This window comes from Limanda limanda, chromosome 2, assembly GCF_963576545.1.
Source record: "Limanda limanda chromosome 2, fLimLim1.1, whole genome shotgun sequence".
In the NCBI taxonomy this organism is placed as follows: Eukaryota; Metazoa; Chordata; class Actinopteri; order Pleuronectiformes; family Pleuronectidae; genus Limanda; species Limanda limanda.
Genome location: NC_083637.1, coordinates 12212008 through 12230369, shown reverse-complemented (window position 1 = coordinate 12230369; position 18362 = coordinate 12212008). Strand labels below are relative to the sequence as shown.

Here is an 18362-nt window from a genome sequence, read left to right as displayed (position 1 = left end):
GCATCATCATGTAAAAAAACTTTTCTTTGGTGGATCACTGAGAAGGAGCTGGAAGAGTATGTGCTCTGGACATGATGTCATGTACACACAGCATTTTATATGTTGGCTATTTTGTACCAAAATAACACATTTTCTGACTTGTGGGCCATAAACCGATACCCTGATCAATCTTACACAGTTGTATCGTATGTATAAATGTCATTATATGGATATATATATGTATATATATTTATAGACTATATAGACTGTGGATATTTGTGATATAGCGGTCTTAGTTTAATTACATTTAAATAATTCAGTTGTCACCTGCTACACATGCAACAACTTTGTCTGAAAACGAAAGGGTTTTAATTACAGGACGTGCAGTTGACCTGTTGCCCCACCCAGTATCCTCATATGGAACATGGTGTTTAACAGTGTGTGTGGGGCCACTGTGCTACACCCCAAAAGTAAACTTCAAAACCGGCTGTGCCGCACACATCTCCCATGTGACAAGACGGCAGCCCTGTAATATACGGGACGCTTGGGAGACACCCAGTCTTGAACCTGACATTATACAGCCTGTATCCAGCCCAAATGTGGTTACGGCAACCAGAGACTGGAGTAGCTCTGTGCACATTTAGACCATTTTGGGCTTGTCTGGTATAAAGCTGGTTGTATTTTCAGAAGGAATCGAAAATACTTCATCTGTTTGTTTTGATAGTGATGGGTATAATACCGTTGTCCTGGGTTCCAGTAGAGGAAGTGAACACAACTGTGGTAAAACCAAGGATGTTTCAAACATCTCTGTCGTTTACATTGTCTTTTAATAAATAAAGTTCAGTATTACTCATAGCAAACTGCAGTAATGTTACATGAAGTCAACATGTTACCCGAACTTTACTACTTCTACTAACATCACCGGACTTTTTAGTCCATTACAATAAACTGACAGCTGCAAATTCTTCATAGGTTAAGGGCTTAAATACAGTAGATAAAATAGTCTTAAATAATATGAAGTATTGTTTTAAATTCAATCTCATTTACAGTGTAAAGTAGAGAGGAAACAGTTTTGTATCAGGATTACAGTGACCAAAATTATCAGCATTAACATTGACATATGAGGCTTTGACATTAACCTAAGAAACTTTTTGTTTTACAATGAAAATTTTCTGTAATCCAGTTTTTAACGAAACCTTGAATAAGTAAATCAAACGTGCATATTAAAACAACACAGCCGCTATGAACAAAGTATATTGTGCGGGTAAGAACAATATGAACATATGTAAACAAATCCAATGTCGGACGATGATGAAATAAAATAATAACAACACAAGCGGAGCGGAGCTTGTGTTGTTATTTGAACATTCATTTGACAGGATGTTAGCATCCTTTGTCAAATAAAGCAGTGTCTAGGTATGCTATTACAATGCCAACCAATCCCTACAGTAGTCACAGTAACCAAATATGTAAACACTACTCTTATGTTAATATTTCCTTTAACAATCCAATCATATGAATTGATGCAAAATCACGGGCCATTTTGTTTTTATAAAGTTTTTCCCTAAAGGACATTCTTACATCATTGCTACTACTACTAATTTTTTTAAAAAGCAAGTCCCTCTTGTAATTTCTTGAAGCACAAAGAAACAATCTCTTTGCACAAAGCCATTAAGAAGGTATTATTTATACTCTGTTGCCTCAAACACAATGTAACTAGTGCCATAGTGCTATAAACTTCAAATATTTCAATCTAATCCTCTTCAGGGAAACTTCTGAGTTCTTCAATTAAAATTATGAGCGCCTGTCATAGAAAATAATTTACACTGAGCTAAAACAGGAGCTCGCTTTACTGCCGAACATGCGGTTTCAAGGCTGGATTTATAGCTTGTACATTTTACTGTAAAGTCATCCCCTCTCTGTAGTGTCACCAGTTTCCAAAAGGCTGCCCCACCTCTGGCAGGATTTATTTTAAACCCTCCCTTTGATTAAGACGATCTGCTCGTTGTGAAGAAGAAAATGAGTGGACAGCTATAGTAGTGTGTTATTACGAAGGCCCCAAACTGGGAGTCAAAGCCCTGGTTGACTTTAAAGTAAAATACAGCCTTCGAAGGCGACTGGGTGGCTTCTCTTGAAATAGCCTGGGTGAGCGGAGGCAGCCAAGTTGTCCATTACGGCCTGTGACCATGTGGAATAGGTTTTTCTGCCAGTTTTCCATCACCACCCATCCCTTCAGGGCGCCGAGTGCTCCGGCTGGTGGGAAAACACTGTGTGCTGTACACTAGGGAGGAGAGGACCAGTGGAAAACTAGTCCAATGGAGACACTCTGCTGATTTCCCATGTACAGAACACACAGAGCAGTCTCAGTGAACATGGACAAACAAATATCTCCGATCGACTCTGTATTGAATGTCACACCGATAAGTCTGATGTATGATAAGTAAAGACGGTGTCCACTCAATCACGTTTTGTATTGTGTCCCTCCCAAAACTTTGTATGGACGCTCTGTAAACTAAGGAACAGCTGATTGGACACCAGAAGATGACACCACAGACGACATTACATCCCATCTTCTACCAACAGTAAAAGTTCTGTTAAAAATGGCCATGTATTGAAGTTCATTCTTGACTTTTGAAACTGTAGGTCAGCGAAACCCTCCATATCCAAGCCCTTTTCCAGAGCTTTCGACTGTTGCATCTGTGTCTGCGTCCATGTTGGCTTAAAAGTCCTGAGGTCGCTGTGGATGAGATCGGGACATCACATGTTCATATGACGGCTCGTAGAACTAGAATGGGCAGAATTCTATGGGCTCTTTCTAAGCCCATGTTCCATTCTTCCTCCACGTTTTCAGTAGTTTATGCATCATCCTTACGACACTTGAACAGGAATGACTCTCAGTAGAGCTCGTATCTCCACCTGGAGACTGTCCCTGTTAAATTCAATCAAACTGCACCAAACTTCAGTCCCCGAAATGTTCCTGAAAGGTGAAAATGCTGAAAAAAGTCCCATCTTGCTTGGCTAAAGGAAGTGAACAAATCTGCCTCCTAATCCATAAGAAAAACTCTACATTCTTTACTTACCCCCCAAAAAAAACAGCTCAGTTGGTTTTGTGTAATCTTGCTTACAAACAAACGGACAGGGGTGAAAACATAAAATAAATAAATAAGATAAGGGAGGTAATTAATATGTTAATGTTTGGGCCAGGCAACAACAACAATAATGTCATCTTAATGATATGTGTGCCAGATCAGATAAAAGCGGGGTGAGGGTCTGTGATTCGCAAAGTGCCCCCAATGTCCTATTTACAGTAAATTACCGCCAGTGTCCCATTATTTACAGTCTATTGAGCAGCAGCAGGACGTCTCTAAATGTCACGATCCCCACAGTCTTTCTCCCTGCTGCTCTCCTAAAGTACAGACTGGCTCAAATTCACAGGTTTAAACTGTTTGATTATAAAAATGTAAAAAATAATACTGAATTATGCTTTGTTCTAAAAACCTAAAGGACACATTCAGCATCTCTCTGTCTCACAGTGTAAATGCTAAGAGGCCAGAGCTTAAATGTTGATAGAATAACAATTAACAATAGAGATGCAACACAATCTCACTAATAACAGACGGGGTGTGGCATTGTAATTGGTTTACGTTGTTTGCCTGCTCCCGTTGATCCCATTTGCCATGTTGATCAGTATTAATATACGTTAACATGAGCCCTTTAAGTCCGTCTCACGCTGTGATTCGGAGCCATCCATCAGACGAGAACCAGAGGCTGGATCTGCAGTGGGTTAGTGAGAGGACATTGCACTGGGAGCCTCTCTCCGCTGTAATAATATTTTCTGAAAAATTGATTCTGTGGAAACTGATGCTTTCAGCAGCTCTCCTGAATGCTGCCTCACTCTATTTCTATCGCCTCTGTTGTCCGAGAGCCAGGTTTTCCCGCTAAGTAAACATACAATTCTGTATGTATCCCAGATGACATTTATTGTGATGCATTTCAGAGCTGATAGCAATATCCTGATATCCATTAATGGAGCCGTTAACGGGACCAGAGGCCTTTTAGATGTGAAGAATATAAAAAAAAGAAGAGGTTACTGCTGTATAGTGCTCTCTCAAGTCATTAACTGAGAAGAGCTCACAAACAAACATCATATATGGTCTTACAAGAATGCATCCATTATCCGGATCTGGATCAGGAAACAGATCCAAAAATATTTTTTCTCACTTTCTCTAACAATGTGAGATTGGGTATTTTTCAACATTTTCATTGATTTCTCGGAAACAAATTGTGTTTCTATAACACATCTCACCACAAGGTCAGTAGCTGTTCCAATGCTTTCCTCCTCAGGACAGTGTTTTCCCAATTGTTAAGGACTCCTTACTTTCCTAAGTCACTATGAATAAGAAGTGGTCAGAAAAATGGGTTGACATGACGACCGGAGAAAAATCCATCTGCAGAGAAAATCATGTGACCTGATTGAAAGCTCCAGAACAGCCACTAAATGGACTATGGTGGTGAAATTGTGCCATTAGCTGCTGATTCAAAGGTCAAGAATTTAGTATTCATTTCAACTTGTTCAGTTTTCTTCAGCTACACTTTGCATCCATGCAGCTTGCATCGTCTGTGATGAGCATGGAAAATGCAACAGAAAATGTTTGACCATAAAACTGAACAAAACTGACCGGACCGTAGCAGCCGCTCGTTGAGGCCAAAATCAGGAAACCGAAGCTGTCTGGCACAAAGACTTTAAAATGCTTGAAATAAGAGTCTGACAGAAAATCCACATTGACAACTGTTATAAACTCAAATATAGCTTTTCAGTCTGAACTGGAAATTTCATCCAGTGGAGTCAAGAACTTTGTGTCTATAAAAGCTCAATCTCTGGCTCTTATAAACCCTGAGATAAGGACAATAATTATTGCACTTCAAGCAGCAACTTTTTACTTTTGTGCTTCTCATATCTAAAGCGAATGATAATACCATGTTGTGCTTTCCACACGTAAGATTTTTTATTCTTGTTTTCTTCTCCTGGCTCCTCAGCCCAGAGGAGCGGTGCCTGTGGATGGACAGCGCAGACACTCATGGCATCTGAGGAGCGTGCGGATGCGAGAGACTCGGCCACTGCTGATCTGAACCCAGGGATGGAGGGCAGCGCTGTGCCCGGCAGTGGCAAAACGTGTCCCGTCCACACTCCAGGCGGGGAGGAGACCAAGAGGGGCTTCAGGAAAGGCATCGGGAGGCACAATGACTACGTGAAGATCTCTGTGCCGGACTCCAAGGTCAATCGTCTGCCCATGGAGTGGTGGAAGACGGTGATGGCCTTCTTTTATGCTTGCTTCAACTTGGTCCTCACCACCGTCGTCATCACCGTGGTCCACGAGAGGGTCCCACCCAAAGAGAGCAGCCCACCTCTTCCCGACAAGTTCTTTGACTATATCGACAGAGTTAAGTGGGCGTTCACAGTGACTGAGATCAACGGCATGGTACTGCTCACCATCTGGATGATCCAGCTGTTCTTCTTCAGATACAGGTAAGAACCTTTGTACTACACACTGTGAAGGCAGGTTTTGTTCAGCTCAAAGAATAAATGCTGTTATTTCTTGTCAAACTTGTTTTTGCTCCGCATGTCTCTGCCTGTTACTCAACAAATGCTTCTTTATTATAGTCTGATAATACTGAGGCTGCTGTCAGTGATGAAGTCTTTTTTCTATATGGAGTTTTCCCTGTATCACTGTTTTAATGTACGTGGTTAAATTATTATGAATTAAATTAATCTTTTTACATAAGTTCTTCCACATTTGAACGTTTGACTTCAGTTATGAAGATACTGAAAGAAATAGAACTCAGAAGAGGCAGAAAGTCCCTTCAGGAAACTAGATTTGACTCCACTAGATCCAAATATCAGTCCACTAAACATCAGATTTTTTTTTCATCAAGACCATTAATTGTTCTCTGAGAAATATAAGGAACATGTTCTCCCAACGTTTGAGTGGAAAACTGCATCCGCCCTCTGATCTGAATCCGTAACCAAATTGAGTGGGTTGTTTCCTGACTACATCATTACACCAAGTTTATGAATCATCCTTCCTGTAGTTTTGCATAATCAAACTAACAAAGAAACAATCAACAAACGAACAGACAGGTTTAAAAATGTAATCTCCGTGGCTGAGGTCAAATCTGACTACAAAATTAACATTTGAATCACTATTACATCATATCATAGAGTGTTTGTCATTATGTATTTCGGTTAGTAAAACTCAATGTCATTGGCTGAGCAGGAGCCGTCTAGTTTGACACCTTATGACACTGAGCAGGATCATCGCCAGAGTTCTGTAGATTTAAGTTGATGTTTAATACACGTGTTTTTGCATAACCAGGCGACTATATATATATATATATATATATATATATATATATATATATATATATATATATATATACACTCGCTCAATAATGGCTCTCATCCATTTACAGGTCAATAGCAATCAGACGCTTCTTCTTCCTCATTGGCACCCTGTACTTGTACCGCTGTGTCACCATGTACATCACCACCCTGCCTGTACCTGGCATGCACATGACCTGTGCTCCTAAGGTGAGTCGAATACAAACCTCAGAGTGGGGATCAGCTGTCGTTATTCAGACGTGTACTACAACTTAGCTTCTGAGACTCATTTTGCACAACCGCACAAGGGAGGAAGCTTTACAAAATAAAAGCTTTTATTGGCTCAAGACATGGATGTGCATGTGTCAGAAACCTGTGCTCCTGCAGTTGTTTGCTGAAGCAAGTAGAGTTAAAACACAAGGGGCCGGAGAGTAGGTCCCAAGAATTTGATGTGTTTCATGCTGTATATGAAAGTCTTCAGCTACTTAGAAGAAGTGGGTTGTCGTCAGTAATTTGAGCAGCAGATGGAAGAGATGTAGCCATGTGGCGTTGATTTTACTCCTCAACCATCTTCCTCTCACTTCCTTCAATCCCTCTTCATGTTTCCTGTCCCTGTAAATTACCGGCTCAACTCATGTTGCCTGCTGAGATGACAAGATCGACAGAAAACTGGAGAAGTTATTTAACATTTGGAAAAACACACTTTCTTGCCATGTGTTTGATACAGCCAGCAGCTGGTTCTGTTAGTTTAGCACAAAGACTGAAAACAGAGGGAAACGGTTAGCCCGGCCCCAGGTAACAAAATCCACCTACCGACACCTCAAAAAATCTTCGGTCATCGGTGTTTATTTATTTTTTCCTTGTTATCATCCACCTTCTCTTCCCCGTCAGCTCCATGATGACTCGCAGGCCAAAATCCAGCGAATCCTGCGGCTGATTTCCGGTGGAGGTCTCTCCATCACGAACTCCCATCTGTTGTGTGGAGACTTCCTGTACAGCGGACACACTGTGATGCTCACCCTCACCTACCTATTCATCAAGGAGTGTGAGTACTCACTGCAACACTGAATTGTTCGCTCTTAAATGGAAACATGAATAATAGATATCCGATATTTTCTGTTTCCATTCTCATTCCCTTGTGGCCGGCAGTGTCTTATCATTCAGCTACCTTCGAGGAACTAAAAGGATGCAGATAATACATGTTATGCTTTCAAGGTTGAGGGTCAGATAGAACAAATCCCTGCTGACACCGGGCGAGAGGTTTAGAGGCAGGAGACAGGAAGCCAACGGATCACAGAGTCAACATGCAGAGACAATTTACAATCGTGATTTTAAAAAGGTCCAGTGCGTAAGATTTAGGTGAAAGGGATCTATTAGCAGAAATAGAATATAAAATAATCCTTGTGGTGTTTTCACTTGTGTTTAAAGATTTAAATTGTATAAAATTGCTGTTTTCTTTACCCTAGAATGAGTTATTTATATTTAAAAACTTCATATTTACATCAGGAGCAGGTTCTCTCTATAGAGGTAGGGGAGGGTGAGGTGAGGGGTTTTCAGCTGCATCATACAACTTCACCACTAGGTGTCACTACATTCTACACACTGAACCTTTAACCTAATACTTGTTCAGAGGAAACCAGAGAACCTGGAAATAACCCACACATATGCAAGGGGAACATGCATACTCCACCCCAGCCAAACCGGGATTCAAACCAAAATCATGCACCACTGTCCTGCTCGCCACCATAACAACTTTGTATATTATATAGCTGCAAAGTGCTGGATACACACTCTGTTGCCTGTTTATTAGGTCTAATTAATACAAGCTGTCTTATACAGAAGCCTTGCCATTAACTGATTCGTCATAAGGGCTATTATGATAATATTTTAATAAATTAAATATTTTTTGAAGTGTTGATAATTTTGAAGGCTGCAGTTTCTAGTGCTACTTAATTGTAAATCTTTATACACAGCGACGTTTTCATTATTTTGTCAATATCTATTATGTCAACAAGGCAAAATATTGGAACCATTGGTCGGTATAACGCAAACTTCAGCCTCCTAAGTCACCATACATTTAACTCCATACTCTTTCATGGAGATATGATGTTTTCAAAGGTTGTGTTCGATAAGGCTGCATCACTTTGTCAGGTGAGCGTAATAAAATGGCAGCTGAGCGCGTGTTAGGTTAGTATCGCAAGTAGCTCCCGTTACCTGTGTATTTGGTACTTCTGTTTCATTGCATTTCTTACATCTCTGTACTTTCTCATTATCTAAAGTTATCAATCTATCCATCATCATCTGTCCATCACCAGGTAAGTTTCTAAAAATGCTTGACTAAGTTGTTTGGTTGAGATTTTAGGCCGAAGTAGCAGCGTCTAAGTCCCGTCTATTTCAAATGTTTCTGTGGTATAGCCTTGTTTGTGTGTCACATGAAATCCTTCTGTTCTTAACACATTTCTCTGTCTGCCCTCGTCTGTCAGACTTAATGTGTAACATTTTACCAACACTCTCCCCCCCTCCTCCTCCTCTCTCTCTAAAGACTCGCCGCGGTCGTTCTGGTGGTACCATCTGATGTGCTGGCTGCTGAGTGCTGTGGGAGTGGTTTGCATCTTGGTGGCTCACGAGCACTATAGCGTGGATGTGGTCGTGGCCTACTTCATCACCTCCCGCCTGTTTTGGTGGTACCACACCATGGCCAATTTACAGGTAAGGGCAGAGAGCCGTACACCGGGGGGCTGTTGGAGTTCAGGAGAGTAAATGGCAGCTTTGAACGCTGAGGGCTTCCCTCTCATTGAACCTTGTGAACATGAATCATTACACATGGGGCGATTTACTGTGGGTCTGACATGTGGCTGCATTTTCCTCCGTGTAGCATCAACGCATAAATGTATAACAGTTACCATTTAAGGAAATGCTCTCTAATTTGCTGTAGAATACCTTCAAACTGATGAATTGCTTCCTCTACTGGCAAAAGTTGAAGCATACAGTTGATATCAATCAATCAATCAAGTTTTATTTGTATAGCCCACATTCACAAATAACAATTCGTCTCATGGGGCTTTAACATTGTGTGACATCCTCTGTCCTTAACCCTCAACAAGAGTAAGGAAAAACTACTAAAAACCCTTTTCACAGGTAAAAATATGTAGAAACCTCAGAGAGAGCCACATGTGAGGGATCCCTCTCTCAGGACGGACAGACGTGCAATAGATGTCAGGTGTAAGAAAACATCATCAGGATTTTTAGCAGCATCCATTAGGCTAAACATTTTTCAATACTATGTGTCAGGCAGTCCCGCTGCAATCACAGTCTCTGGCCAGCAGCAAGACCACGATCCAGCATCAGGATGGGATCCACTATAATCCACAGTCATTGTCCACCGCCGCCAGTTAGAATCCATTATCAGCTGCCGCCTCGGTCGTGGTCCCTCATCATCCGATGCCAACGCGACAAAGGATCCTCCATTACAACGACGATCAGCTGGCACGATACAGAATCCACCGAACTGGATCCACCATTGCGACCTCCGACACGCGATCCACAATCATAATCCATGGTGCGGCCACAGCTGTGGCCCTGCATCTGCGGGCGCTAAGGCACAGAAACTCCGGGAAAAGGGGTCAAGTTAGTAACGTGTACTGATCAGATAAGAATTATCTTGATGTGATAAATATGGAGAAAAGGAAGGAGAAGCAGGAAAGAGAAGCTCCGTGTGTCTTGTGTCATAAATTCCCTGTGCGTCTTAGCATCATCAGGGTTTTTTGCCATTTAATCAAATTTGGAACATCGCACAAATTAGCTCTAACTATAAGCTTTATAAAAAAGGAAGGTTTTGAGTCTACTTTTAAACGAACAGAGCGTGTCTGCCTCCCTAACTGAAAGTGAGAGATTATTCCACAGCAGTGGGGCTTGATGGCTAAAAGCTCTGGCTCCTACTCTACTTTTAGAGACTTTAGGGACAACAAGTAAACCTGAGTTCTGGGATCGGAGTGCTCTAGTAGGTTGATATGGAACTAACATCTCTTTAAGGTAAAGAGGTGCCATATCATTAAGGGCCTTGAAGGTGAGGAGGAGAATTTTAAATTCTATTCTAGATTTAACAGGAAGCCAGTGTAGCGATGCTAATACTGGAGAAATGTGCTCTCTTTTCTTAGTTCTCGTCAGGACACGTGCTGCGGCATTTTGGACCAGCTGCAGAGTCTTTAACGACTTGCTGCTGGAGCCTGATAATAATGAATTACAATAGTCCAGTCTCGATGTAACAAAGGCGTGGACTAGTTTTTCTGCATCTTTTTGCGAAAGGACATGTCTGATTTTTGAGATATTACGCAAGTGGAAAAACGCGGTCCTAGAAATTACTTTTAAGTGACTATTAAAGGACAAATCAGGATCGAAGATCACTCCCAAGTTCCTGACTGTGTCATTGGAAGCAAGGGCAATGTCATCTAGCGCAGCTATATCATTAGATAATGTATCTCTAAGGTGTTTAGGGCCGAGTATTATAACCTCTGTTTTATCTGAGTTTAATAAGAGAAAATTGCGGTACAATGGTATAATTGCTCTAAACATTCACCACATCTTCAACACAGTCAAAAAGAAAGAAACCAAATGTGATACAATGTTTCAGGCTCTTGTCACTGTATTTTGAGTATTTATAAGTGATATAAAGACTGTTTTTGGGTGCGTCTTACAGAATATGTTCATAGTTTTGAAGTCTATCCTAAAATACAACAGTTTCAGTGCCCACATATACACAGAACTGTTGTGTTCTATATTAATTCCCCCTGTTCAAACTGCTCAATATGGGTTACTTATACATTTCCAATGTAAATGATGGGGGACAGTCCTTGTTCTGAGCAAAGATGTTTAACGTGAGGCGTTAGCCGTCTGAGTTTGACAAATCCATTGGTTATCTCCCAAAGTACAAATACAGTCATTTTGGAAGATACTGTCTCATTCCTCAAATTAACAATTAACAAGTCCACATGCTCTTACTTGTAATGTGACGACTAGAATTACTATCACTGAAACAACATATTCCTAATCTGACATGCAATCCCACCTTTTAATTTCCACAAACACATTGTGACAAAAAAACAAGAGTCTGGTCATCAACACTACTCTGAGCTGCACTTTTTTCCTTGACAGACTATAAAATGTCTGCCCAGCAACTACCTCACCAACACCTGGTGGAACCCTGTGTTCAACTTCCTGGAGAGGAACGTCCAAACCTCGGTGCCGTGCTCGTACAGCTGGCCCATCACCTGGCCTCCCGCCTGCCTTAAGAACCCCTGCAAGAAGTACTCCATGGTACAAAGTACCCGAGAGGAGTGACCTTACCCCCGATACCACAACAGTGTTGCCTGATCATCCACCAGAGGCTGTACTCATTCATTCAGTCAACTTGACGGGAGCTTAATGGTACCAAATGCTTAGCAAAAGCAACAAAAAATGTGCCTCGAAGGAAAATCTTGTTTTCTCTTTGTCTCTCAGTGTTATTTATTTTGTCAGATAAAGTTTTCGTTGTTTTTGTAAATGACACTTGTAGCAGCTCCTGGTGAATTTCACACACTTTGTCGCAGCTGACTCGTATGGTTTGTTTTAGTATTTGCCAGACTTTGATTTTGGATCCACTCCTGTTGCATACTGTATATACTGATGGGTTTACCTCAATGTAATATCAGTGTGCTCAAGTCACAAGGTGCCTTAGTGTGTTAGATGTCAGTAGATGTACCAAAACTGCCATATGAGTCATTTTTTCAGCTTGTTGTTGTTATTTTTAGTATTATTTTTATCATTATTATTAATATTATATTACTATTCATTTTGTTGTCATTTCAGTATTGTGTTTTATTGTCTCATCATTGTATTAAATGTAACCATACCAAGGCTTCCTTGTATTTTGGGATTTAATGAAATTATCTTTGTTATCGACCCCATGTGCAAGTTTCTGAGGGCTTCATGTTTAATGCATCTCTTCAACCTTTTGTTCCTCACACAAGTTACAAGAAATAAATCTTTTTCTAAAAGTAGTTCCAATGATAGCCTACATAAAAATAAAGTCTGAGTCACATGCCTCTGTATTAAAATGACATTGTCCACATTAAGGAAAGTAAAAGATTATAGCTCTGCATTCAGACAGTAGGCTTTAGGTCCCATTGTTTTTATCATATACGTTACAAACTATTAAATTAAGCATAAAATGAACAGCTACATTTGGATTATGTTAACAAAATTTACATTCTTGTATCAACTGTGTGATACAGAGCAACAGTGACATTCACACACAGATGCGCTCACTGGGTTTTGGCTCAGTCATTCAAGTTTGCAGATTGTGTCTGAAAAGGAGAAGAATGCTGACCTGTCCTCAGTCTCATCAGCTCCCTCAACAGAAGACCAGGCACACATCATAATCACACAAGGCCAACCTGTCCACTGTACATGAGCAGAGCTGTGACTTTGATCCATCCCTTTATTGGTCCATTCCACCAGCACACACACAAAACGAACAAGAAGTTTAAATCAAGTCAAATATACTTTAATGTCAAAGTGCTACAGCCACTGCAGAACAGTACATTGTGCAACAAAGAATAAAAAAATGGACACAATGTCTTTAAATGTAAGACCCAGAATAGTAAGGCAGAAAATAGTGAATTAAATATTGCACCTTCCCTAAAAAAATGAGAGAAGAGTACTCAAGATTGCCATTTTTGAAAATTAAAAACCTACTAAAATTAAGAATAAATTCAAATTTTCAATACAGAAAAAAATAAGATATATTTCTTTATTCCAACATTTACATTGGATGGATTTATTGATTTTCCCTTCAGTCCCTCGAAGCTAATATTAGGAAGAAGAAGAAAAGGGAGATACTTTTTATCGTCTATTACGAATTTTCTATATCGTCTTTCAAAAAACACCAAGGAAGCTGGATTGTAACGGTAGGTGACCCTGTGAGACAAAGTGAAGGGCTAAAAAACTTCTCGCCAACAACCAATCATAGCAAGGGAGCAGCTCCGCCAACCAATGGGAATCCAGTAACGGCAGCACGTTGACAACACAGGAAGAGATCGATGGAGAAGTAAACAAACAGCCCGGTGTGATGTCGCTGTGAAGAAGAAGAAGAAGAAGAAGACTGGACCGTGTTTATCTGCGGCTCGGTTCTAACTGTGGGCGCCATGTTGCCTCCGTCTTGTCTGGAGCTCTTCAGCTCTTCTTCACTGTCTCATGTGAACACCGGAGCGGTGGCGCTTCTCCTCCTGGGGCTTTGTTTACTTCACTTGTATCGCAACCGACGGGAGTTCGCCAACATCCCCCCGGGTCCCACACCGTGGCCGGTGGTCGGGAACTTCGGCGGCTTCCTGGTGCCCTCGTTCCTCCGGAGGAAGTGGGCCCGCTCCGGCTCCGGGGAACCGGGGGAACCGGTGAGGAACGCCGCGGTGCTTCTCACGGAGCAGGCGGACGTGTACGGTCCCGTGTTCAGCCTGTTCGCAGGGAAGCAGCTGATCGTGGTGCTGACCGGGTACGAGGCGGTGAGGGAGGCGCTGCTGAAGCACCCGGAGGAGTTCTCCGACCGGCCGGACATCCCCAGCGTCTCCATCATGACCAAACGGAAAGGTGACGAGGACACTGGGGCCACTCATAGGTTTTATATATATGTATTTATAATGCAGCTTTCATGCAGGCTAGTGTCAAAGTGGAAGGAAAGACACAACATGATCAGAGGCAAATAAAATTAGCTGTTAGATTGTATAAGAACAAGTTAATTATTTCATCTCACTGCTCCCATGTTTCCTTTTGTTCTTCTTCTGGATTTATATAAATACAAATCCATTTACTCCTACATGTTTACAGACATCTTTAAACTGTATCGTTATATCATATGATCCTGAGCGGTCCACTTCTGCGCAGGAGTTGCGAATTTGAGCATGTTAAAGCCCTCAAAAAGCCAATTCATTTGCCTGAATAATAATAATAATAATCCTTACAATTTCAATAGGGCCTCACTGTCTGTCAGTGCTCGTGCCGTAATAAAATGGAATAAAAAGTACAATGGAGATCGAGAATAACTAAATTAATAGATTAATCAATGAATATATTAAAATAGTTAGAATGGTAAAAGAGAGTGTGATAAAAAACTCTTTATAGTCTTTAAATTAATCATAACATATCATGACCATTATGGATATCGACTGATGTAAACATTTGTTATGTTGATAGGATTTTGGCCATATTACCCCGCCTCACTTTAAGTTATAGAGAGACTAAATTTTTAACAGGTTTAGCAATATCAAAAAGAAATGTGTCTCTCATCTTGCAAAACTAATATAGAAAGGTTTAAAAGTAGAAAATTAGTATTTTTCCCACTGTTTAGGTAAAAATATATGAGATCCATAACGGTAAGTTTGAAAAGGGATGAATTGACACTTAAATTCCTCAATGCTCCTTCTGTTTATTGATTTAATTCAACTTTAGGAATCGTCTTTGCACCTTACGGTCCGATTTGGAAAAAGCAACGCCGGTTCTGCCACACCATGCTCCGGACGTTTGGCTTTGGGAAGTTGAGCTTTGAGCCCAGCATCGTTCAAGGTGTGGCTACCATCAACACGGAGCTGCTTCGACTGAACGCAGAGTCCGGGGGCGCCGGTGTGGACATGGCTCCGCTCGTCAGCAACGCCGTGTCCAACGTCATCTGCTCGATGACCCTGGGCCAACGCTTCCACCATGAAGACGTCGAGTTCCGCAAGTTGCTGAGCCTGATGGAGCGCGGGCTGGAGATCTGCGTCAACAGCCCCGCGGTCCTCATCAACATCTTTCCGTTTCTCTACTATTTGCCCTTTGGTGTCTTCAAGGAGCTGAGGCAGGTGGAACGAGACATCACCGTGTTTCTGAAGAGCATCATTGCCAATCACAGGGAAACATTAGATCCTGAGAACCCGAGGGATCTTGTAGACATGTACCTGAAGGAGATGCTGGCCCAGCAGGCTGCAGGACAGGAGGACAGCAGCTTCACAGAGGATTATCTCTTTTATATCGTGGGAGATCTCTTCATCGCAGGCACAGACACCACCACCAATTCAGTTCTGTGGATTCTGCTCTACATGGTTTTATATCCTGATATCCAACGTAAACACAGCACATGTTATATCTCCAGTCAGATTCTGTCCGATTTCATCATAAACATTCCATGGGACTGTTGATAAACAGTGTAAAACAACTAAAGATGAACACACAGTCACAGTCATCATGATTGATGATGCAAAACGTTTATGATTTCAATCTATAAATACTTTATACGATTAAGATTTACACTTCATATAGTGCTGGGTGAAATGCATGTTGTAGACTTGAGTGAACAACTTTTAAGCTCCTATGAACCACATATCCTGTTTTCTACATTATGAGGAAGCACTTATTTGTAAAAAGGGAATTGGAAACAGCTGAAGTACTGAATTCCCACTTTGTTGTGCAGGACTGATGCCATGTTGTCCTGTTGCTTCTCTTCTTTTGATTGTAGAAAAGGTTCAGGCGGAGATTGATGACGTGGTGGGGAAACATCGGGTCCCGTCTCTGACTGATAAAGGAAGTTTGCCCTTTACCGAAGCCACCATCATGGAGGTGCAGAGGTTAATTGTAGTGGTTCCTCTGGGTATCCCGCACATGGCCTCCAAGACAACAGGTGAACTAAAACAACCCGTATGACCCCTCGTTTTCTGGAAAATACTCAGTTGGTGCTCAATGATTCACTGATGTGATGGTTCTTTCTCTTGTAGAGTTCAGAGGCTACACTATTCCCAAAGGAACAGTTATTCTGCCCAATCTGTGGTCTGTCCATCGAGATCCCAGTGTGTGGGACGAGCCAGACACTTTCAACCCGGCACGTTTCTTGAGTGATGATGGAACGTTGCTTAGGAAAGATTGCTTTATGCCATTTGGGATTGGTATGCCTTTCATAACTCATATTTAATAATTAATTATTTATAAATGAATTGTAACTCTGCTTGTGCCAGGAACTAATGAGTTCTCCCGTGTGGCCCTCAGGTCGTAGGGTGTGCATGGGCGAGCAGCTGGCGAAGATGGAGCTGTTCCTGATGGTGACCTGTTTACTCCAGGCCTTCAGATTCCGACTCCCAGAGGGGAAAGCTCCTCCTCCTCTGCACGGGCGCTTCGGCCTGACGCTGGCCCCCTGCCCCTTCACTGTGTGTGTGAGCCCTCGGAGCTGAGACACCTGGTTTGAACAGATTTTTAGTAAACAGGGTTTCCTGATGCTCATGACCTTTTAAATAAGGGAGAGAGGAAAACGTGGATAAAACAAAGGTCTCCTGGAGAGACCATTGAATACATTTGGTTTATCAATAATATTTCAAATATGATTTTAACAATGGAATGATTCTTTCACTTTATTATTTTAAAAGATTATATGAATAACCACACATACATGCTCATGTCCTTTATTGGGGCACGAGAAAAAGGATGATTTTAATTTGTTAATATATTTCCTCACTGACTTGATCTATGGATTAATCACAACCTCTTGATAAAGAGAGATTATTTTAATTATTACATTAATTTATCTTCGGTCATTAATATATTTCCTTTTCTCATTGTTTTCAAAGTTTTTTTTTAAATTATTATTATTAGAATGGGATTGTTGTGGCCCTGAGTTTTTTCAGGAAGTGTTGTTAGCTCAGTGTTAAAAACTTTCACGGACGCAATGTGCAATGAAATGTTTATGTCAGTGGTTCAGAATGACAGTAATATACAAAGATTATATGAAATTGAACCAGTGCCCGGGAACCACTGATATATGTAAATATCATCATTTAAGTCATGTTTTTAATTCTGAAAGAATGAAGTGATTCCAAATTTTCATATTGAAAACAAATCAATGAAATATATATTGTCATATACATATACTGTTATATTGTTATAACAGTCCACCAGCAGGGGTCATTCTAGGACTTTTTATAAGGTGTGAATATGCAATAAGGTCTGGTGAAGACACATGAACTGTGTACCTTAAAGATATATTTAGGTCAAAGAAAGTGAATTCTAACAATAATATATAACTTCATAAACAAAATCATCTCAGAGCTGGAAAAGAGACGAAGCTGCGACTTCTGGACAATCACGTTTGAAGCTTATGATGTGTTTAAAGGGCATTAAAAATGCGTTTGCTGATTTTCAACCATCGTGTCAATGTTTTTATTTACACTTGTTAACATCCTCCACTTAAACTTTTTACTTCACTACACTGATTTGATAGGTAGAGGATAAACTACTGGTATCACTGGTCCACTCAAAATGATATGAATTCCTTCAAAGAGTAATTGTTAAATGTTAGGATTTGAAACAGACTTCAAGTAACGACTTATAAAATAGGATTGATTGTTGCAAATGAAATGGTATTAAAATTATAATATACTTTATTACGCACTTTTCTAAACAAAAGTGTTTTACAAGACAACATAGTAATTGCAATTAAATATTTGTTATGTCAAGCAATCAGTACGTAATTAAAGCAAAAACAGAAAAAGAGAAAGACAAGGAAATAAATAAATAATTATTATTTATATCAGATATAGTAGAGGTTGCAAGAAAACCATTTTATGAAAATAACTGTTGGTGATTAAACATTCAGAACACATTTTTATTAAAATATATTTTAAGACCAAAAAGATGAGGATGATGATAAACATTATATAGTCTATTTGAAGTGCCTTGATTCAATCAAAAAAATATTTTTTATAGATATCATATTCCTAACCTGTGGCTTTATACTTTGCCAATTCCCATATTGCCTTTTAGAGACACTGTTAAAATGTTTTAAACCTACAGCTCTTTACCTAATCTCACTTGTGTGTTTATTATCATGATATGTAACTATATGTGGGTAAAAGGTCACGGCAGCGTGCGTGTGATCACGTGTCCGACGACCTTCGTTCCCCTCCGGTGTTGTGTTGAAATCTGTGTCCCCGAGAAAACGTGTCCTCCTTCACTT

At 40.6% G+C, this 18362-nt stretch overlaps 2 protein-coding genes across 2 annotated transcripts; both read left to right on the top strand.

Annotated features, from left to right (window-relative positions):
* Window positions 1-1221: 1221 nt before the first annotated feature.
* sgms2a (sphingomyelin synthase 2a) lies at window positions 1222-11777 on the top strand. Its single transcript, XM_061084452.1, has 6 exons — window positions 1222-1243; window positions 5017-5506; window positions 6451-6568; window positions 7250-7403; window positions 8901-9067; window positions 11510-11777. The coding sequence occupies exons 1-6, from the start codon at window positions 1222-1224 to the stop codon at window positions 11693-11695; spliced, it is 1137 nt and encodes a 378-aa protein (XP_060940435.1). The 3' UTR covers window positions 11696-11777.
* A 1673-nt stretch (window positions 11778-13450) lies between these two features.
* On the top strand, window positions 13451-17549 carry LOC133023983 (cytochrome P450 2U1). The gene is made up of 5 exons (XM_061090941.1): window positions 13451-13978; window positions 14837-15487; window positions 15879-16040; window positions 16135-16302; window positions 16403-17549. Exons 1-5 carry the CDS (start codon window positions 13540-13542, stop codon window positions 16582-16584), a joined length of 1602 nt encoding a protein of 533 aa, XP_060946924.1. The 5' UTR covers window positions 13451-13539; the 3' UTR covers window positions 16585-17549.
* The last annotated feature ends 813 nt before the right edge of the window (window positions 17550-18362 follow it).

What these genes read in the sequence shown, in the direction of transcription:
- sgms2a (XM_061084452.1), top strand. Translation starts at nt 1,222, where the DNA reads ATGAACAAAGTATATTGTGCGG. An exon ending in GAACAAAGTATATTGTGCGG is followed by an intron (nt 1,244 to 5,016) that starts GTAAGAACAATA and finishes CTGGCTCCTCAG; the next exon opens with CCCAGAGGAGCGGTGCCTGT. An exon ending in ACACCATGGCCAATTTACAG is followed by an intron (nt 9,068 to 11,509) that starts GTAAGGGCAGAG and finishes TTTCCTTGACAG; the next exon opens with ACTATAAAATGTCTGCCCAG.
- LOC133023983 (XM_061090941.1), top strand. Translation starts at nt 13,540, where the DNA reads ATGTTGCCTCCGTCTTGTCTGGAGCTCTTCAGCTCTTCTTCACTGTCT. An exon ending in TTTATATCCTGATATCCAAC is followed by an intron (nt 15,488 to 15,878) that starts GTAAACACAGCA and finishes TTTTGATTGTAG; the next exon opens with AAAAGGTTCAGGCGGAGATT. An exon ending in CTTTATGCCATTTGGGATTG is followed by an intron (nt 16,303 to 16,402) that starts GTATGCCTTTCA and finishes TGTGGCCCTCAG; the next exon opens with GTCGTAGGGTGTGCATGGGC.